The 21,780-nt window shown below is 37.9% G+C and overlaps 1 protein-coding gene and 1 non-coding gene across 3 annotated transcripts in view; both read right to left on the bottom strand.

The window, feature by feature from the left end:
• Positions 1-3,110: 3,110 nt before the first annotated feature.
• Positions 3,111-21,780, bottom strand: part of Smp_150970.1 (putative rab6-interacting protein 2 (ERC protein 1)) — a gene marked incomplete at its 3' end in the record, with an annotated part of 47,051 nt that continues 28,381 nt past the window's right edge. Inside the window, exons 14-17 of one of the 2 annotated variants that reach the window (XM_018797499.1) lie at positions 10,061-10,552; positions 8,107-8,433; positions 5,411-5,678; positions 3,111-3,699 (exon numbers count right to left, since the gene is read on the bottom strand). In XM_018797499.1, coding sequence (XP_018652534.1) covers positions 5,445-5,678; positions 8,107-8,433; positions 10,061-10,552 — 1,053 coding nt within the window. Of the gene's footprint in view, positions 3,700-5,410; positions 5,679-8,106; positions 8,434-10,060; positions 10,553-21,780 lie in introns of those variants that run through there. The other variant, XM_018797497.1, reaches the window with a different exon arrangement.
• On the bottom strand, positions 7,352-7,468 carry Smp_sma.5s-19.1. Its single transcript, XR_001974629.1, has one exon. It is a non-coding gene; the product is annotated as a ribosomal RNA (ribosomal RNA).

The following is a 21,780-nucleotide window of genomic DNA, read 5'->3' as shown; positions in this document are numbered from 1 at the left end:
AAAACCTGGACGAACGTTTCGTCCTATTATGGGACTCCTAAGCGGTGCGTATCCACGATCCCGCACTCGCGAGATTCGAACCCAGGATCTACCAGTTTCGCGCCAGAGTACTGCTGAGGAGTCCCATAATAGGACGAAACGGCTCTCCAGTGCTTCCATGGTGGTATAGCTTCAATTGATTCATGATTTCAACTATGAAAATACTGAAATCTCCACAAAACCCCTTCTGATTAAGAAAGATAAATGTATAATTAACAATAAGAAAAATGTTATAGGTGTAAAAACTAGATTGAAAGGATAGTAGATTAGTGTTGAACTGTATTATCGAAATTACACTAAGATCTTGATGGCCAAGGTAAACGAAGAAGTTGAATGTATCTCTTTTTGTATACATAAGTCAGGTTTCTTTGAATAAATGAGAATCACGTCATATGCATACAGCAAACATAGCTGTTTGCTCTAATATCCTTCGTTCTCTAACATTGCCTATTGTTCAAGTGATATAAGGTAGACTTGATTGTCATAGGAAACTATGACTTCTTTTAATAAAGAATGAAATAACTTGACAATCCTACCTAATAACCTTTAAGTTATGTTAATTATGTCAAAGTGCACAAACATATAACTTTCCTTTTACATATAAGTCCATTACCTGCCTACACTGAACATACTACTTATATGATCAATATTCCATATGCGCCACAAAGCCAAAATCACATTCGTCAACTAATCAATTTCATTCCGGTAAGATCAGTTGCAATGGAGCAAATGTATCCATCTGTTGACCTCCCCTAAACTGGCTATATAATAATAATGCAAATTAATTCTCATTAGCTTGTGATATTTCATACTTCTAATACCCTCCCCGTTTTACTATTTGACTAACATAGAAACTAATAAATCTTGAAGAATTGTACTTCAACCTTTGTGAGTGTTACATCCCGATAACAATAGTGAATGGTAACTTAGGGATCCATTTATGGACCCATATTATGCATATAATTTCTATCGTATATTTGATAAATAATTAAACTACTCATGTTCATGTTCCTTTCATTGTGAGCTTTATTTTGACCCTTGGACTATTATTGTACGATTTACCATTCCTGAGTTATACCTAGTCTATTAATTACTGCTCCCCCTATTCACAGCCACATTTGGCTAAATCTTGTACAAATGTTATTTTCTATTTTATTGGTACGATGTGGTCAGTCTGTTTGGTATAAAAACTCAGTATGTTTGAAATACAATGATTCATACCACAGAGGCTGTTATTGGTGTTTTGGACTTAACTGGCTGGGCTAGACAGAAGCAGGACCGACTGCTCGCACGGTTTTCGTGTGTCACTGTTCCAATCGATAATTCGCTGCTCTTTGATTGGCGGTCTTATCAAGTCATACGTTAGCAAGGCATCCACTCGGCCACAAGATATAACAGTTAGCTTATTTAGATTGTAATAGTGTTGAATCAAACTGGATTATTCAACACACAATAAATTCGAAATAATTCAGTCAAAGGTTAGTTGTAATCACATGGTTATACTCTCATCGAAATCATGATTTACAACTTTTATCTTTCAACTCATTTAATATTATAATTGCTATGTTATGGTTTCACTATTCATCAGGTCTTAGAGCACAGACCAGTCAGATCACTTAATGTCCAAATACATAAAAAGGGGCCAAAATCATCTTGCGATAACCATAGAGGGATTAGTCTGACTAACATAGCATCTAAAATACTAGCCTCAATAATTATCGGGCGCCTAACTAAGACTCGTGAACTGCAAACACGAGAAAATCAGGCTGGCTTCAGACCTGGTCGTGGCTGTATCGACCACATATTCACTATTCGTCAGGTCTTGGAGCACAGACACGCTTATCGGTGTCCGACAATGATAGTTTTTCTTGACTTGAAAGCAGCATTTGACTCTGTAGACCGAGAGGTTTTGTGGCAGTGTTTGTCATTGAAAGGCGTACCTCAGAAGTACACAAACCGTGTGAAGGCTCTTTACTCGAACACTACCAGTCGAGTGAGAGCTTACGACGAACTGTCATCTGATTTTACAATCTCAAGTGGTGTTCGACAAGGATGTCCACTATCCCCATTTTTGTTTAACTTCATTATAGACCTGTTGCTGGAAATAACACTGTCTTCGACTGAATCTACAGGAATTGATCTCCTACCAGGGGGACCACTAAGCGACTTAGAATACGCAGATGACATAGTCCTGTTTGGTGAAGACGCTGGCAAAATGCAGAGTCTTCTGTTGGAACTCAGTAATAATGCCAGGATGTTTGGGATGCGTTTCTCCCCATCCAAATGTAAATTGTTACTCCAGGACTGGTCTGCGTCAACACCCGAACTAAGGATAGGGAGTGAAGTAGTCGAACGCGTCGACAACTTCACTTATGGTTGGAAAAGAGTTAGGGGCGGCCAAACCAAAGCATGGCATCAGAGCTTGAAGTCACTAACTTCTAGTCTGAGCCATGTTGGCAGATGCAGACTACTTGGTTGGGGTCCGCGTGACTATCGTAACCAATGGTTGGAGACTCTAGGTGACATGGCTCAGAATCGATCACAATGGCATAGGTGTATACACTCTTTTGCCCTGGTACGGCCGAGAGTGGGGAGAGTCCGCTCTCCCTCTCCAAATGCTCTCTCATGGCCACGCGAATATATAGCCTCTGCCACAGAAGTCCTACTCACTGCCTTCTCGTGCCATTACCCTTGTTTACGAAATTGAGAGGACGAAAAGCGAATGTCCACAGCTTTAACCGGGTTGGTGGACACGGAAAGTACACCTAGGGGAGTTGGAAAACCTTCATTCCAAACCAATGGTGCACATGGGCTCCAGTATCCTGAAGAAACAAATGGCGTATGAACCAACTATTGATCACCGGCTATCATGGGACTGCATCTCCTTACGATGCTCCACTGCCTTGTGGATCAGACCTTTAGGTCAAAGGCTCCGGGTGTGGTCCCCTAAGAAAACCACCTGCTTCAGTTTGGGCAATATAAATTTGGCTATCACTAATATTTCGACTTTCCGCTTAATTCCATCATCATTCTTCAATGTTGGTCATCTGAATCGAGGAACAATCACTTTTATTGTAAAAACTATATATTCTTGAAATTATGTTTGTTTTCACTCAGCAACTATACAATATCTAACTTTTATTTGTAGAATAAAATAGTTTTTTTTTAAAAAAAGGAAAAAAATATAAAGAACCGGGATCAGCTAATACGGTTTCTTGTTTTGGTTTTCTCCCTTCGTGTACACACTAAAAATTCTGTAAAAAAATAAACTAATAAAGGCATTAGACAAACATGTTGATGATAACGAAGGCAAAATGAAAGATTCAACAGTATTCAACACCAATAGAATAAAGATGAAAAAAGGTAAGTACAGAAACGAAATCGAATGTACAAAAAAATCTGAAGAAATTAATTAAAGGAGATTGTGGAATAGGAAGTACCATTAAGGTTTATGAAGTACAGGAACAATGAAATAGTGTGCATGTATGTCTGAGTTATGTAAAAACAAAGAAGGTAAGTGTGTTCACTGGAATGCATTCCAATGAGGAAATTGAAGAAGAAAATGAATAGCTTCTTAGATGAAGATGATGATGTTGATAAGGATACTTGTCCAGCTTATTTTTCGCGGTTCAAGGTGAACAATTCAGATCACAAAAGTATCTAAATACAAAAATAATAAAAATATATGACTTGTTTAGCATGTAAGCATGAATTACGATTATGATTAATGATACACAAAGCAATTACGGAATACTTGATGCTAACAGTAATAATAAGAATAGTTAACATCTTAGTAAAATCTGAGAGCCATACAGTAAATATGTCGTTTGCAAAATGTCAATCAATCAACTCAAACTTCATTGTTGAAAGCGCGAGTCGATTGAAACTAGACCACCATGGAAAACCTGGAAGCACTGGAAGACCGTTTCGTCCTAATATGAGAATTCTCAGCAGTGCGCATCCACGATCCCGCCTGGCGAGCGGGATTCGAATCCAGGACCTACCAGTCTCGAGCAAGAGCACTTAACCGATAGACCACTGAGCTGGCATCCAACGGTTTTAATGTCTATCTTCGAATGATCGACGAAGTTGAGCGACCGTTCACCAATTGTATTCAGTGAGTTTCTATCTCACAAAAGACGTGGTTTGAACTCCACTGGTCACTGCTTTTCACTAGAACTCCTGGATGTACTTCTCTATGTCAGTCACTAGTGAGCATATGGTTATATTAATTATCAGAAGGGGTTTTGTGGAGATTTAGTATTTTCATAGTTGAAAGCGTGAGTCAATAATAAGACGAAACGGCCGTCCAGTGCTTCCAGGTTTTCCATGGTGGTCCCAAATGCCCTGGTACGGTCGAGAGTGGGGAGAGTCCGCTCTCCCTCTCCAAATGCTCTCTCATGGCCACGCGAATATATAGCCTCTGCCACAGAAGTCCTACTCACTGCCTTCTCGTGACATCAGTGTTCTTTATGAAATTGAGAGGACGAAAAGCGAATGTCCACAGCTTTAACCGGGTTGGTGGACACGGAAAGTACACCTAGGGGAGTTGGAAAACCCTGATTACAAACCAATGGTGCACATGGGCTCCAGTATCCTAAAGGAACAAATGGCGTATGAACAAACTGTTGGTCACCGGCTACCATGGGACTGCATCTCCTCACGATGCTCCATAGCCTTGTGGATCAGACCTTTAGGTCAAAGGCTCGGGGTGTGGTTCCCTAAGAAAACCGCCTGCTTCAGTCTGAGCACCTGGGGAGTATCACAGCCCTCACACAAACCAAATGAGATTTGTGAGGCGCATATTTATCTGGTGCTTTTTTGTACCAATATTTATGTGTATAAATAAATAAATAAAAAGCTTCAATTGACTCACGCTTTCAACTATGAAAATACTAAATCTCCACAAAACCCCTTCAAACTTCATTGTTCTTTCGTTTCCACATCAATCATTCTTTGTTCTAGTTCTCTTTTCTTAGATCTTCCGAACCTTCTGTCTTCGAGCATTTTACTTTCGATTGATGATACATACTACTTACATCTGTCAACATCAGTAGCACACACCATGGTATGAAGACAGATTAGTTAGAAGGAAGTGAGAAATGACAAAATATCTCACTACACATATGTAACTTAAACAGGTTAATGTTGTATCTTGATTCGATACTCATTGATATAACATAAATTATAGTATTTCATCAAAAATATTAAAAAATGGGGTTCAGGTATAACAGGTGACAACATTGACATAGTCAAGTCAGAAACTGTACGAGACCAAAGATCAATATATTCAGAATCTACGATTTCTCATTAAAGAATTAAAAATACACCATGAAACTTTCGATTATGATAAAAGTAGACATCCACTTACATCAAATAAAATGTACATTGTTGACCATCAGAAATCATTGAGGGATTAATGGAGTTGAAGTATTAGTGGTTGTTCTAGTTAATTTAGATGAAGAAAATGCAGATTTACAATTAAAATTATTTAATTTCTTAGTTGATTGTCCTAATTTTCGTGATTTGTTGTTATCACTATTGTTATTATGATATTGAGAGGATAGTTGTGAAGTTGGAGCTGGTAAACGTCGTACAGTTACTTTTTGATCATTCTTAATTTCGAAAGCGATTGAACTCTGTGTATGTGTGAAAAAGTAGAAGAATGATATGAAGTGAAATTATCAATGAGATTTAAAAAGAACAAAGAAATTCTGAGCTATTACAAACTAAAATAAAACAGATAAACACTATCGAGGAACAAACTACTACAAACCATGAAACACAGAGACTATGACTATAAAGGAAAGAACTAACAGAGACAGTGGACGATTTCGGTTGAGTTTTGTTCTCAAAGCTGGATGGTTTAATCGTGAAGCTTTAATTATCTTTCTGATGTTTTACAGAAGGATAATGAAAATTTTATGAATAAAGAATCTAGGTAAAAGCATGAAACTTTACCAAAAAGAGCAAACTGGAACAGGTACGGATCTAGAATAATTCTGAAACTCAGGGTCTAAAGGAAGATAAAGAGTTAGTGCATCTAGACCATCGCAGACAATTTTGAGGCGTTATCTAGCGCCTTTAACCATTGATAACGATAAGATATAATCAATGACTTAGTGATTTGATACCACATGTTCGTCTGACGACTATTACAGTCGAATGTAGTGAACTTTCTATTACTGGTCTCTGTTCGTTACCTCTACATTTCCTTTTGGAAGCAATACCAAATAATGTACGTTTTTTTTCATTCTTTATAGGATGTAAGGTATAGCTGAATGATTTTTATATCACAGCATTACGTATGGATATTACATTGAACAGAGATGTAAACATTACAATCCTACAATATACACATATTACTGGAAACTATCAGTTATATATAGGTAAATCAATTAGAAAACATTTCTGGCATTATTATGGACATTAAGTTTATATCAAATGTCAATATCCATCTAAGTAGTAGTGTTAATAGCAGTGGCAAATACGTGTTTTGAAATATTCTAAGTTTCTTTATTGCATCGCATCACATGATACTGTTATTACTACTTGGAATTGAGTGAAGGGCATTGACAAAGGATTTGTTTGATTGAAGTATCCGAAATCTCTAAGAGTTATTTGTTTTGGAAGTAATATCAGTTAGGAACAGAAGTTGACCGTTTTTAGATTGATTATTCAGCAACTAGGAATTGCCAACTACATCAGACCACCTAACATCGATAAATTCTAGTTAACATGAAACCTGAAATGTTGGACATGATAGTTGAATGTCATTAATAGTGTATATGTATGTATGTACATGTGTGTGTGTGTGTGTGTGGTTAACGGGTCATTTACATGTTAGATTTCTTAAAATGTTTACAAAACGATGTCATGTATTACTTAACCTCTCAACAAATGCATGAACATATAAATGTTCGTTTATTCTTAACACTAAATGGATAAGCTTAGCCTAAAGATGTTTCATTATGTTTGTTTGTTACTTTTCATTTCCATTAATTGATAGAAATATGTCAACACTTGTTATAACTGATAGAATCAGTAAGTTTATTTAAATTTTAATGCATTAACCTGAATCAACAGGCTTTTAGTTTGTATTTAATAACTTGATAGATTGATGCCACATTTTTTTTAAAAAAGTACCGTTGAGATGGGCAATGAGTCAAGACAGGTAACATATCTTCTAATCACTTCAAATGAAATATGTTCAGTGAAGCTTTTGAGAAATCTATATTTTAAAGAAAAAGTGAAAACTATGCTGAGCTTTCACTACACACACTAATCATTTGATAGATCATTTCAAAATAAGTCGGAGACCATACTATGTTGAAAGCACCGGTTCTTGTCCGATCAACGCAGTTAAGCAAAGGGGGGCCCGGTCAGTAATTGCATGGGTGACTGGCTGGGAATACCGGGTGTCGCCGGCTTTAAATCCTACGAGCGACATTCCATTGAAGACCCCAAATGCCCTAGTACCGCCCAGAGTGGGGAAAGTCCGCTCTCCCTCTCCAAATGCTCTCACATGGCCCCGCGTATACAGCCTCTGACAGGGAAGTCCTACTCACTTTCTTCTTGTGCCACAGGTGTTGTTTACGAAATTGAGAGGACGAAAAGCGAATGTCCGGCCCTTCGACCGGGTTGGTGGACACGGAAAGTACACCTAGGGGAGTTGGAAAACCTTCATTCCAAACCAATGGTGCACATGGGCTCCAGTATCCTAAGGCAACAAATGGCGCGTGAATCTATCGTTGGTCACCGGCTACCATGAGACTGCATCTCCTTACGATGCTCCACTGGCTTAGGGATCAGATCTTTAGGTCAACGGCTCTGGGTGTGGCCCCTTAAGAAAACCACCTGCTTCAGTTTGGGCACCTGGGCAGTATCACAGTCCTCACACAAATCGAATGAGATTTGTGCGGCGCATATATATCTGGTACCCCCTTGTACCAATATTTATGTGTATAAATAAATAAATAATAAATAATGAAATCGAATTCCTAAGTTCTGTTGAGGCATAAATAAATCTTAAAGTATGAATTAGGATGAAATCACAAGAATGCTAACCTTACTACTTCGAATACTTGATGCACCGCTAAGATCATCAATACTTTGTACAGAACTGGTTGATGAAATACCATTAGTACGTGGAGTAGAATAGGTATCAACTTTTTTACTTCTATGACGATGAACATGAACAGGATCCAATGGTTTAACAAACAGATCTGCATCAGTGAGTCGGCGGCAGGCAATATTTGATAAAGGAGGATTCATATTTTCATTATCAGAGGATAAACCACCGCCGGTACCACTATCAGTTTTTAGTTCATACACATATTTTGCATGATTTTTGTTATATTTTGGAAATGTATCAGGGATACTATCACAGAATCCCTTATTTTGAATTCAAAAAAATCAAGACAAAACACATAAATCACAAAGAAAAGATAAAATAATAAGTTTAAAATATTAAAAATATAATGAATTTTGTAAGGATGCAGAGGTTCAGCATCGTGTGTTCGGATGCAGAGACGATAATTTAATTAATGTCACCATCTTGAAACACCGACTTCGGTGGCTTGGACATAATCTACGAATGTCGTCCCAGAGAATTCCCTGTCGTGCATTATTTGCCGACGCTGGGACTGGTTGGAAAAAGCGGAGAGGTGGTCAGTGTAGGACATGGTGTCGTGGCATGAAAGAAAGCTGCAAAGGGCTAGCTTCTGATGGTCCTTCACGACTCCCTGGCTAGAGACGTTATCAGATATGGCTCGGAATAGGAGCCAGTGGCGAGCCTGTTGTAACCTTCTTTTACTTTCTTCATAAAGAGTGGTTATAACTTGCTTAACTGAAAGAGTCTTCTGGTTTTATATTTCAGTTCCCTCCATCATCACTCTTCTCTTTTTTTCATCCTATTTTTTTTCTTTTATACATACGCATCTTCCCCCTTTCTCTTCCCATTCTCATTGGTTTGTGTGGCGCATATGTATCTGGTGCCCCTATGTACCATTATATGTGTTTAAATAAATAAATAAATAAATAAATAAATAAAAGGAGTTGACTAATTCACAAGTTGCTTTCATCATCAGGAATTGGCACCAATCACAGAACCACCTTCAACTAAATAAAGAATCAAGATTAGATTACTTTACGAATCAGATACTAAACAGATAAATGTCTTTGGAACATCAATCACATACAGTGAAGTCGTCTAGTTAGTAATATTTAGATCAGGAGTAAGTTACTAGGTAGAGAAAATGCAACCCGATTGATAAATTTACATGCTTTTATCATATTGAATAACTAGAAAACGTATTATGGATACCTAACCACCGCCTATGACAAATAGTAATCCTGATGAACAGAAGAATAACAGAGACAAGACGTACGAACTGGTAGACCAAAACAGAGCATTAATTCTATGATGTTAGTGACTACTATTTTCAGCCAGATTGACAGTATCAAAACCGTCCAAAGTCATCATAAAAATTGTGTTAAACATAGATCAAGAATGATGATAGCCGATCACAAGTCATATTGAGATGCATGCTACTCCGGTTTGCAGACATAAGTATTGTGTAACACCAGTCGGAAGTGTAGCTATGATTGTGCACCAAACAATAAATTGGTTTTCTCCACTTGAATGTTCGTTTATTACAATATTGTTTAAGGGTCTCCACTCAGGAAATTCGGATCACTCTACATGGATCAAACTAACATTCATTGACTTTATGAACTGATTCTATGTTGCGGCTTGACCACTTTAGTCTTTTTAACCCATTCTTATGGTAGACATTACCGGATATCGGGATAAGCGATGTCTGAGGATGTGTTAGATATATCTTAGTTGTAGGACTCAAAATGAGCATATCTTAAGTCATATAATAACTCAAAGATTTTATATCCCTCAATCTAGTGACCTTTGAACATAATTGTTTAAGACATTGGGATACTTTAGAAGTAGGGGATGTTCAGGTACCAAAAACGCATACAAAATCATATAGTGAAAGTAGATACTCACAGTTTTTCTATCCGACGTTGAGATATTTACATTCTGGATACTGGGAGACAAGGAGTGTGATGATTTACAGCCATTATTATTATTATTATCGTTATTAGTATTCACAGACTTGATAAGATTAGGATGTGTAGTTAATACATAATCCATAGCTTTACTATCCACAGATGCAGAAATAAGCGCTTCACTAAATGATTGTATATCTTTGGGGAGGGGTTGATAACCAGCGGCTAATGGTGAAGGCGTTGATTCCTGTTCAAAATTATTATCATGCATAGATTTGATATGCGAATTCTTTTGGTAATCATTTGATAATGAAGAGGGAACAGTTCTAGCAGTAGGATTGTTACTAACATTGCTTACAGGAGGTTCTTTATGATGAGAATTATTACGATGCATTTTTCGACCACTTGCTCTGATTCGATTAGGTGATTGATTTACATTGTCAGTAGTCATTTGGCTTAAAGTGCCAACTATATCATTTGAATTGATCACCTGTAATGAAAGGGAGGGAGGAAATCGGAATTCCATAATTGTGGATATGAAACAATATACACAGACGAGTTGGTTGCAAAATAGTACGGAAAATCTTTAGTGTTCATCGAATATAATCAATCATGAAGGTAAGTGGCACGATATTGTGGGTTAGCTTATTTAATGTTGTGTTTCAAGCCGATCAGAGAGATATTTCAAATCTAGGTTTCACATGCAGTGGTAATTTCATTAGTAACACATATACACTCGAATATAAACTAAATTGAGACTGGGACATTGGATTTTCTGAATGGTGTACGTCAATCTGTATTGAGGATTAAAATACAATTATCTAATTTACAAATGACATTTAGCCGCAGTGAATCAGTGGTACTATCAATAGTTGTTCTGATTGGTCGTAATGACCATGACTGCCATAGACAATAACACATTTCCTGGTTTAGCTTAAAGTTGGTAGGAAAGCTAATTGGTGAAAAATCGAGACATAATTCAGCTTGCCAAATAATTCAAATTTTTAAATATTGGTGTTTTTTCTAACCACATATCCAAGTTATTTAACTAGGGGACAGTCCCAACAGCTCTAAAGCATTTTGAATATGAGATTAGTACACAGTGAACTAAGTCATATAGATCAGTCAAATCTCGGTTAGCTCAATAGTAACGTTTCGGACTATGAAGATGAATGACCTGAGTTCACATCAGACAGGGAATATCAGTTACATTAAGATTTCAGGTAAACCTTGATGATGAGGACCAAATAGCACAAAATCTAAGTTCAGGGGTACTCTGGAAACTACCATCAACCACTTAACATCAAAACACAGTGCACGCGTTGCGAGTTACTCATGCTAATGGGTTTATTGAAGCTTGATTGATAGAATGTGAGACCTAGTTCGTTAGACAGTATCATATCAGTATGAGCAATCTGTCTTATGTATATACATATAGGTAAATTTTATGGCAGGTTGATTAGATACAGAAAATTTCAATTCAATACATTATAAAATTGGAAAACGTAATTTATATGAATTGCTCAGTAATTAGAAGTGTTTACATTTAGAAAACTGCATGGGAACAGGATGTATTACTGACAGATGTAACTGTAATAAAACCATCTAAGATAGTCAGCAAAAGGAGGAACTTCGATCATTCATTCGCATTGAGGCTGAAGCGAATCACTTCAAGCTAAGATGAGTCAGTTTCACCCGAGAATAAATCCTGCTTCATCAAATAAGAACTGTTAAGTGAACCTTACAAGATACATAAAAAAGAGTAGGAATAATAGTAGTATCGATAGCATTAAAAGCGTTAAATAATAATGATGTTTAAATGGTTTGAGTTGTGAAGACTTTAGGTTGAAACATTGGAGATGAAAAAGGTACATCATTTGTTGAAGAATTCAACTTTAACGTGATAGGCAATAATTCCTAACTTTAGTTTGGGTTATTCTGTCATGGGAAAAGTGTAAAACTTAAGGAATAATAGTCCCAACCTTTATTTACTTTACCGTATTGCATAAAATCAACTCCGCCTGCAGCTCTTTTAGAGTTACTGTCGGTCCCAAGCCCGGGTAAAGGAGGAGGGTTGGGCATGGCGTCCCATCCTGTAGAAAAACTAACTCGCTAAAAGAATGCTAACCAGAAAAAATAATTTAGACCATTTAAACTCCGCCCTGGGAGTTGAAGGAATAAGCACATATGAAAAAAATGAATAACAACTAGAAAGAACTGGAAAAGATTGCCTAGGACAGAGTTGGGTGGAGAATGCTGGTGGGTGGCCTATGCTCCTCTATACGAGGTACAACAGGCGTAAGTTAAAAAGTTAAAAAAAAATTGCATAAAATCAAGAGGTTCCCAATGGTTCTTATTTTAATCTTCCAAGTAGAAATTGATATTTCTGAACCTGGGGTATTGTAATGATTGACAACAAAATTCAACTTTACCATCTACACTTCTACAACTTCAACAGTGAAGAACTAACGAGAAAAACTCAACTAACCTGAGTTTCAACTGGATAACTTGATCGTAAATGTGAAGGTTGTAATCGATTACGTAAGTGCAATTCTTTTAATCGATTAGGATCTAATTAAGAAGAGCAAAAATAAACAATATACAATTATTAATAACATATAAACTGGAATAAAACATACTGGATCATGCTTTTTAACTAAAGCATTAGACAAATATGATGAAAAATAACAAAGACAATAAGGAGATACACAGTTTAAATGAGAGAAAAATTGATTGTCTGTAAGATGATGGGGAATATGAATATCAGTGAATGTAGGTTTTACAAAAAGCTCAACGTTCCTGCTAAACAGACAGACAACATTACTAAACAAAGTTTAGTAAATATACATCGATGAAACATGAAGAATGAAGTTCAATCATGGATAAAATCATGCATCAAGCCATAGGATATACATGTTGCGTAAAGAGACTAAAGATATAATTATGTTACCGAAACTCCAAGAGGATGGTATTGGGTCAGAAAGTCTAGAACCGGAACCATTGAGCTGAAACGCTAAAATGACAATAGAATCGAGAATATTACAAACTAAATCTAACAAAAACAATGGTTAAATTCCACGCGACTACCACAATCCCCACTAAAATGTATCTTACGTGCTCTGGAGCGAGACTGATAGGTCCTGGGTTCGAATCTCGCGAGGCGGGGTCGTGGATGCGCACTGCCCCTGAGAAGTCCCACAATAGGACAAAACGCCGTCCAGTGCTCTCAGGTTTTCCTTGGTGTTCTAGCTTCAATTGACTCACGCTTTCAACTATTGAAAATACTAAATCTCCACAAAACCCCTTCTAATCAATTTAGTCAAGTTAACGAATGTTAAATATAATCCCTGTAATAGATTAAATCAACATGTTATCAGTATTGTACTTAATTTGACAGTGGAACAGTGAATAGATGCTTTATTCTGAATAAGGAACATTTTCCCTACAGTTAACAGTCAGTCAGTCAGTCAGCTACAACATAGGACAAGGCACATTTATACATCGGTCCAAGTTGCTATACCTCGTTAGAACAACTAGATGAACACCGGATTCAGAGTAGTTAATTTAGTGTTGGTAGTAGTATATAAATTATAGGTTGTATATAAGAATATAGTACAGGAAGGAAGAGAGATATGAAGCAATTTTAGTCTCAAGGTTTAAGGGAAGATAAAGAGTGTATACACCTACGTCATTGTGATCGATTCTGAGCCATGTCACCTAGAGTCTCCAACCATTGGTTACGATAGTCACGCGGACCCCAACCAAGTAGTCTGCATCTGCCAACAGTTAATAACGAAGCTAACCTACGCAAGATTTGAGGGAATCATACCATATTTTTTACTTCAAACACATGAATAAATTATTGTTATTAGAATCTGTTGGTGATACTTAATCTCTAGTAGTTACATAAAATGATGAACTCATCAGATGCACAGAAGCTACATTTACACATTCCTGGCTCTTAGCAGTTATCTATCCAAAGTGAGTACATGTCAACCACAATTAAGCAAATTCAACGAACCTTCTATATACCATACATTCTAATATTGCTAGGTAACTGGATCCCGATCGTTGCTGCTACCTTGACGTGGTGGTCGGGCTTGCCTATCGTGATGAACCAATCAAGCTACACTGGCTGAAACAATCGTTCCTCAAGGTCCTGCCATGCCAGACAGGTCGGTTGAAGAGCGGTAAGACTAAAAGCAGCAAACACAAGGTCCGAAGGCGAAGTCGTACTGCCGACTGTACAGAGGTGTGACGGCAGTAAGGTGTTTCCTTCAGACAACCAGCATGACAGCGATGCTGCCTTCCCACAAGGAGGGGTGGGGTTAGAAAAGGTCGACCCTAAAAATGCACACCTCGCCTTATCCCACGGATTTCCGTCTCCGGCGGTAAGGACCTTTGAAGAACGGAGCTAACACAAAAACTACCCACAAAAAGGTCGTGTGTGACCGACCTCAAGCAGTTGTCCCTTGGGCACTGCGGTCACGCTCTCAGGTCGTTAAGACCACTTCTAACACAATTTCCTTTTCAGGTACCTTTAGAAGAATCTTTCCACGGTGTGGGCAACCGGGAAGTGATAGCTGCCCTCAGACCTCTAACAACACTCAAGACCACTGTATTCATAATCAATTTCCTTCTTCACTTCCTACTATTCCTTCTACCTTGACTTTCAACACTAAACTTCCTCTTCCGGTTTCCTCCTCAAGTGTCACCATGTCCAACGATTCTAGTGCGCGAAAAGCTGTCCCAGGTCTACTAAAACCTCGCTCCAAACTACACATTGGAGCCTTCAACGTACGTACCCTATGCCAAATCGGTCAACAGTCCTCCTTAGCTAAAACCCTAGAATCTCGTACCATTGATGTATGCTGTGTCTCCGAAACACGCATACAGGATCCTAGTGTGGTCATTCACTTGACCTCACCTCGCCAAAATGGACAGCCAACGAAATACACCCTCCGTGTATCTGGCGACCCGTTGGCTAGTTCTCGTGGACTTGCAGGTGTAGGCATAGCACTAAGTACAAGGGCAAAACAGGCACTATTAGAATGAATCCCCTTTGACAGTCGCCTGTGTGCTGTCCGGCTAAATGGCTCCGTAAGAACTCGGAAGGATAGGGACACACGTCGTTGCCTTTTCGTCGTTTCTGCCTACGCTCCCACTGACTGCAGTCATGGTGAAGTGAAAGATGACTTTTACAGAAAACTCTCTGAGCTTCTTCAGAAAGCTAAGCGCTCAGACATAGTAGTCGTAGCGGGTGACTTTAATGCCCAGGTAGGCAGCTTAAATCAAACAGAAAGACATTTAGGTGGGTGTTTTAGTATCCCGGCTCAACGAACCGATAATGGTGATCGTCTGTTGCAACTATGCTCAGACAATCGTTTATTTTTAGCAAGCACTAATTTTAAACATAAGGAGAGACATCGTCTAACATGGCGACCACCTGCACCAAACCAACGATGGACTCAAATAGACCATATTGTCATCAGTCATCGTTGGAGAGGCTCAATAGAAGATTGTCGCTCGTATTGGAATACTTGTTTAGACTCTGATCACGCTTTAATACGAGCGCGCATTTGTCTGCGCCTCAATGGACGCAGGAAAATTACACTAAGAAGACCCATTAGGATTGAAGTGGAGGACGAGAAAGCCAAATGCGAATTCCAGAAACAACTGAGTTCACATCTAGGCAGTTCTGTAAACGAGACTGACCCAGATGCTGCTTGGAAAGACATACGAACAGCTGTGGAAACAGCAGTAACATCTATTAGTCATTTAAACCATAGGGCTCCAAAAAACCAGTGGATTTCCTCTAAGTCTATTTCACTGATGGATTCGCGTAAACTCATCCCATCAGGCTCTGAACATGACGAAGAGCGTAAACAAATTAGATCTAGGTTAACTAAAAGTCTAAGGAACGATCGTGAGCAGTGGTGGGCAACGAAAGCAAAAGAGATGGAAAAGGCAGCGGCTGTAGGCAACACCAGGCAACTATTCAGACTAATAAAAGAAACCGGAATTAAGAAGTCAAGTGTAAGTGAGACAATCTCGGAAAAAGACGGAACCCTTATCTGCTCTCAACCCAAACGTTTAGAACGATGGGCGGAACACTTTAAGGAGCAGTTTAGCTGGCCTTCAGCTACTGCACAACTACCCACTATTCCTAGAAAACCTGAATGGAACATTGAAGTAGGCCCCCCGACCCTACTTGAAGTTCAAAAGGCTATAGGTAATCTGAAACGAGGAAGAGCAGCTGGTCCTGATGGATTGGCTCCAGAGGTCTTTAAATATGGTGGTCCAATTTTAGCGATTAGGTTGACTAATATTCTGGCTAAAATCTGGGAGACGGATGTAATCCCATCCGACTGGTCACAATCACTGATTGTCCCAATATATAAAAATGGGTCAAAATCATCCTGTGATAACCATAGAGGGATTAGTCTGACTAACATAGCATCTAAAATACTTGCCTCAATAATTATCGGGCGCCTAACTAAGACTCGTGAACTGCAAACACGAGAAAATCAGGCTGGCTTCAGACCTGGTCGTGGCTGTATCGACCACATATTCACTATTCGTCAGGTCTTAGAGCACAGACACGCTTATCGGTGTCCGACAATGATAGTTTTTCTTGACTTGAAAGCAGCATTTGACTCTGTAGACCGAGAGGTTTTGTGGCAGTGTTTGTCATTGAAAGGCGTACCTCAGAAGTACACAAACCGTGTGAAGGCTCTTTACTCGAACACTACCAGTCGAGTGAGAGCTTACGACGAACTGTCATCTGATTTTACAATCTCAAGTGGTGTTCGACAAGGATGTCCACTATCCCCATTTTTGTTTAACTTCATTATAGACCTGTTGCTGGAAATAACACTGTCTTCGACTGAATCTACAGGAATTGATCTCCTACCAGGGGGACCACTAAGCGACTTAGAATACGCAGATGACATAGTCCTGTTTGGTGAAGACGCTGGCAAAATGCAGAGTCTTCTGTTGGAACTCAGTAATAATGCCAGGATGTTTGGGATGCGTTTCTCCCCATCCAAATGTAAATTGTTACTCCAGGACTGGCCTGCGTCAACACCCGAACTAAGGATAGGGAGTGAAGTAGTCGAACGCGTCGACAACTTCACTTATCTTGGAAGTCTGATCAGCCCTAATGGGTTGGTGTCTGACGAAATATCAGCACGGATTCAAAAAGCTCGTTTGGCTTTTGCCAACTTACCTCACCTATGGCGTAGACGAGATATCCGTCTATCAATTAAGGGACGAGTATACTGCGCATCAGTTCGTTCTGTTCTACTTTACGGCTGCGAAACATGGCCATTAAGAGTAGAAGATACTCGTAGGTTACTAGTATTTGACCACAGATGCCTTAGAAATATTGCTCGCATCTGCTGGGATAACCGGGTAAGTAATAGTGAGGTTAGACGCAGGGTATTAGGGAACGATGGTAAATCAGTTGATGAGGTGATGAATCTTCATCGACTGAGATGGTTGGGCCATGTGTTACGTATGCCTGAACACCGATTACCACGACGCGCTATGATGACTAGTATTGGGGACGGTTGGAAGAGAGTTAGGGCGGCCAAACCAAAACATGGCATCAGTGCTTGAAGTCACTAACTTCTAGTCTGAGCCATGTTGGCAGATGCAGACTACCTGGTTGGGGTCCGCGTGACTATCGTAACCAATGGTTGGAGACTCTGTGTGACATGGCTCAGAATCGATCACAATGACGTAGGTGTATACACTCTTAATCTTCCCTCAAACCTTAAGATTACAATTGCTTAATAATTTTCTTTCTTCCTATACTATATCCTTATATACAACCTATCTTTTATATACTACCACCACTAAATGAACTACTTCTGTGAATCCGGTGTTGATCTTGTTCTAACAAGGTATGACAACTTGGACAGATGCATATATGTGCCTGGTCCTACGTTGTAGCTGACTGACTGACTGACTGACGTGGTCATTTGAGAGAGCATTTGAAGAAGGATAGAAAACTCTTCTCGTCCTCAGCCGTGCCGGAGCATTTAGGGACAACAAAATTCAGCGAACTTCAGTACGATTATTGGAAGTAGTGTATATTAATAATACACGAATCAGCAAACGATACGAGTACAACCGGCGAAATCTTTTATCTCACTGAACTATGAAACATCAGAATGTAAAACCTAATCTGTGATTGTAAAGAATTAATATATTGAAACAATATTCTATGTACATTTCTAAGCTTTCTGTAATTACAATATAGTGACAAAATAATATGTGCTAATTGGTTCAATAATATAGTGGATTCTCGAATAACGTTCTCCCAATCACTCAGCAGAATGAATAAATATGTAGAGTAGAAAGTTGGCGAGACTATAATTTATGGACGACCTTTAAACCAGTCTTAAGTGACCTTAAGAAATGTTAGCCAATCAGTATACAGTCAGTATAGAGTAAAAACATATTATACAAAACCAAATAATTAAAGTGGATACACTTCTTTTATATGGTCTAAAAACTTAGCAAGGTTAGAAAAAAGTTCAAAGATTCCAAAATCGTAATGCATAAGGTAGAAGAACTCATTCATATGGCTCCATAATAGTTGGTCTCTGGAACCATAATAAGGTAAAAAAAAACCTTTCAGCCTCGACCATGTAGCTTCATTATTGTTTGTGCACTCCAGTTGTGTAAGTTTATCATTTTTATTATGGATACGTCCCTACAATACTCATGCCACTGAAAAGCCAAAGCTTCAGTAACATCTGTGAATATTGTAGCCAATGTTACTGGTGCTTTTATTATACAGTTTGCGGCAATTACTATAATATGCCTTAGTGTCAATCTGGATCAAGCGATAAAGGTTCTTATTCTAGCAAACATCTTCCTTCAACATATATTACATCGAAGGACAACATCACGGTAGTCTGCACAAGGTCTACAAGTCATTTAATACTCGTAATTAAAAATACAGGAACTTCTTAGTAGTTTCATTTGTTGTAGCCGCTTAATTGTCAAGCCTTCTCTAAAATCCTCTGTGAACCGATCGTACATGAGCGTCACATACTGAAATTGGCGCCGTGACCTTGAAATCCCTCAAACGCTTCTGATTGGCTCGTCCATAAATTATAGTCTCGCCGAAAGTTCATATTTCACTAATCAATAACTCTAAATATTGAACTATAATTCAACCACTTCTTATCATTTTTCACTATAATAAAAAAGAAGTTTTATGGTTTCGACGTAAATTTTTCCTGGAATTCTATTTTTTCGCTTCCCTTCTCCAGCAACAACTACTGGAGACAACATTTGAATGTCGTCGTCTAGAAGCAGAACGTGCTCGTGTAGCTGAACGTAATTCTGACTTACAACGTGAACTAGAAACGACTAGAATTTTGGTCGACTCATTGAAACAAAATTCTGAATCTAAATCAGTTGAATATTCAAATCATATTAGAAAAAGTGCACCGATTATCTTATCAAATCTACATTTACCCTCTTCAATGCCTAATGGTAATAATAATAATGGTATTTATAATAGTAATGGCTTGTATTCAAAGGGTTATAAAGTCAGTCAAAGATGCCTTAGCGATTCACTTGAAGATTGGGAAGATAGCGATCATGATCATGTTGATGTCAATTTTTCACCATCACATCAAATTCGATCATCAGTATATCCACATGAAGTTAAGAATAAATTAAATCATCACTATCATCGTGATTATTCGTGCATTGTAAATGATCGCATAAACGATGAGTCCTGTAAACCAGAATATAATCATCCTAATACTGAAGAGTCAAGATATGTAAAGTGTAAAAAACGTCATTCAAAATTACGTACAGATTCAAAACAGTTAGATCGATTGGCTTCTAGAACACAAGAATTGGAAGAGTTTGCTATTCGATTGCGTGAACAATTTAATCAGGTAAAACTTAGTATTTTATGTTCTAGCTACCTTAAAATTTTCATATTCTAATATTCGATCACAATAACTGTGATTAGCGATTAGAAACTTTATGTGATACAACTCATAATCAGTTACCTTGATTCAACTATCTTTTTTCTCTTTCCAAATTTATTTCACTGGATTATTCTCTTTGAATAACATCTTCAAACCATAATCTCTTTTCGATTACTGCTTATACTCTTACTACTTCTACCACTATGGGATTTGAATCGACAACTGCATCTCTGTGCTAATGTGGTATGGCAACTCGAACTGATGTACGTACATACGAAGTTCTACGTTGTGACTGACTGACTACCTTGATTCAAATGCATTAACGCTTGACCTTCTTCTAGATATTAAGTTTCAAAATTACCTGATACTGTTTATTCCACCAAATTCATTCTTCCTGAATCTCTGTCTAAGCCCAATCTTTTCTAAAAGCACTGATACTGTTCTTCCTATTACTCTGATAACTTTTATCTTGTTGTGCTGATATGGTTTGGCTGCTTAAACCAACCTATATATGTGTCAGGTTCTACACTCCTGAATGACTAAATGAATCACCTTGTTATCTCTTTTCAATTAGTTTCATTTGTGAGTGATATATTTGACATGTATGAAAGAGTACTGATTAACAGAGATCACCAAATTTCCTAATTTCTCCAACTTTGTCCATTCTCTTTTCATGAGTTTTTGTCTACTGTACACATGCAATCAGTTTCTGTGTTCGTTTTGTCAATATCGTTTAATATTGTAGAAAATTCTTTTCATTTCTTTTATGAACTTGTTTAATTTGATCTTGTACAGATCTTATCAGAGGAAGAAGAGAATTCTGAAGTACGTCCAAGAACTGTGATTCCCTTAATCTTCTGTACATGTATACATATATGCATGTGGTAAACGTATAATTAGCGTAGGCTTTTCAGTTTTTAGTTTATATCATACTTCCTATTTTACCGAAAATATAAAGATAGCTTCCCACCCTAGAATTGCATGCTAATATTGACATCTTTTTTCATATTTAAGATGCATGACTTTTATATACTAGACATCGTTGTGTTTAAATCTTATTGAGTAAGGTGAACAAAGTATACCCTGTCTGTGAGTCATGTAATCCTTGGATCTATTATTTCAATTCCTATGTTTCTCATTGTTATCAGAAAGGTTTGTTCAAGTTATGTGTTCATTCACATACATCAAAGCCCCGTCTCTCGTATTGTTAACTACCATCATTCATTATTTTGTATATATGTATATAGCCCATCGCTTACTGGGTTGTATAATTGGCTGCGAGCCACACTAAATGTTAAGGACGAATGATATTTGGTTGTCCAAACCGACTTAGGTGTTTCAGGATGCAAACCTGTAACTTAGTGACTAAAAGTCGACCGCTTTAACAACTGAGCTATCGGTTCACTTTCGTCTACTTCTAATTTAAATTCGATAAGTTGAGTGATTTCTCACAGTTCTTCTGTATAATATCACATCAAATGAAAATGAAGTTCAGTAAATTTATTCACTAAGATCTACTCATTTTTCTTACATTTCTTTCATCGGTCATCTTTTATTAGCATCAATCCTCCACACAAGTTAATCCTTCATCTGTAGGCGTGTATCCCGATCTGATGGATGTTCATAATAATCAACATGCTTTGAAAAATACTCCTTTAATGATACCAAAGAATCAATTTCAGTTACATGGTTTTAATTACGAGCTTGTTGATGAAAATGGTGATGATATTGAACAAAGGGAGCAAGATACTGATGC

Source organism: Schistosoma mansoni, chromosome 4, assembly GCF_000237925.1.
Source record: "Schistosoma mansoni strain Puerto Rico chromosome 4, complete genome".
NCBI lineage: Eukaryota > Metazoa > Platyhelminthes > Trematoda > Strigeidida > Schistosomatidae > Schistosoma > Schistosoma mansoni.
This window is presented reverse-complemented; position numbering and strand designations above follow the sequence as displayed.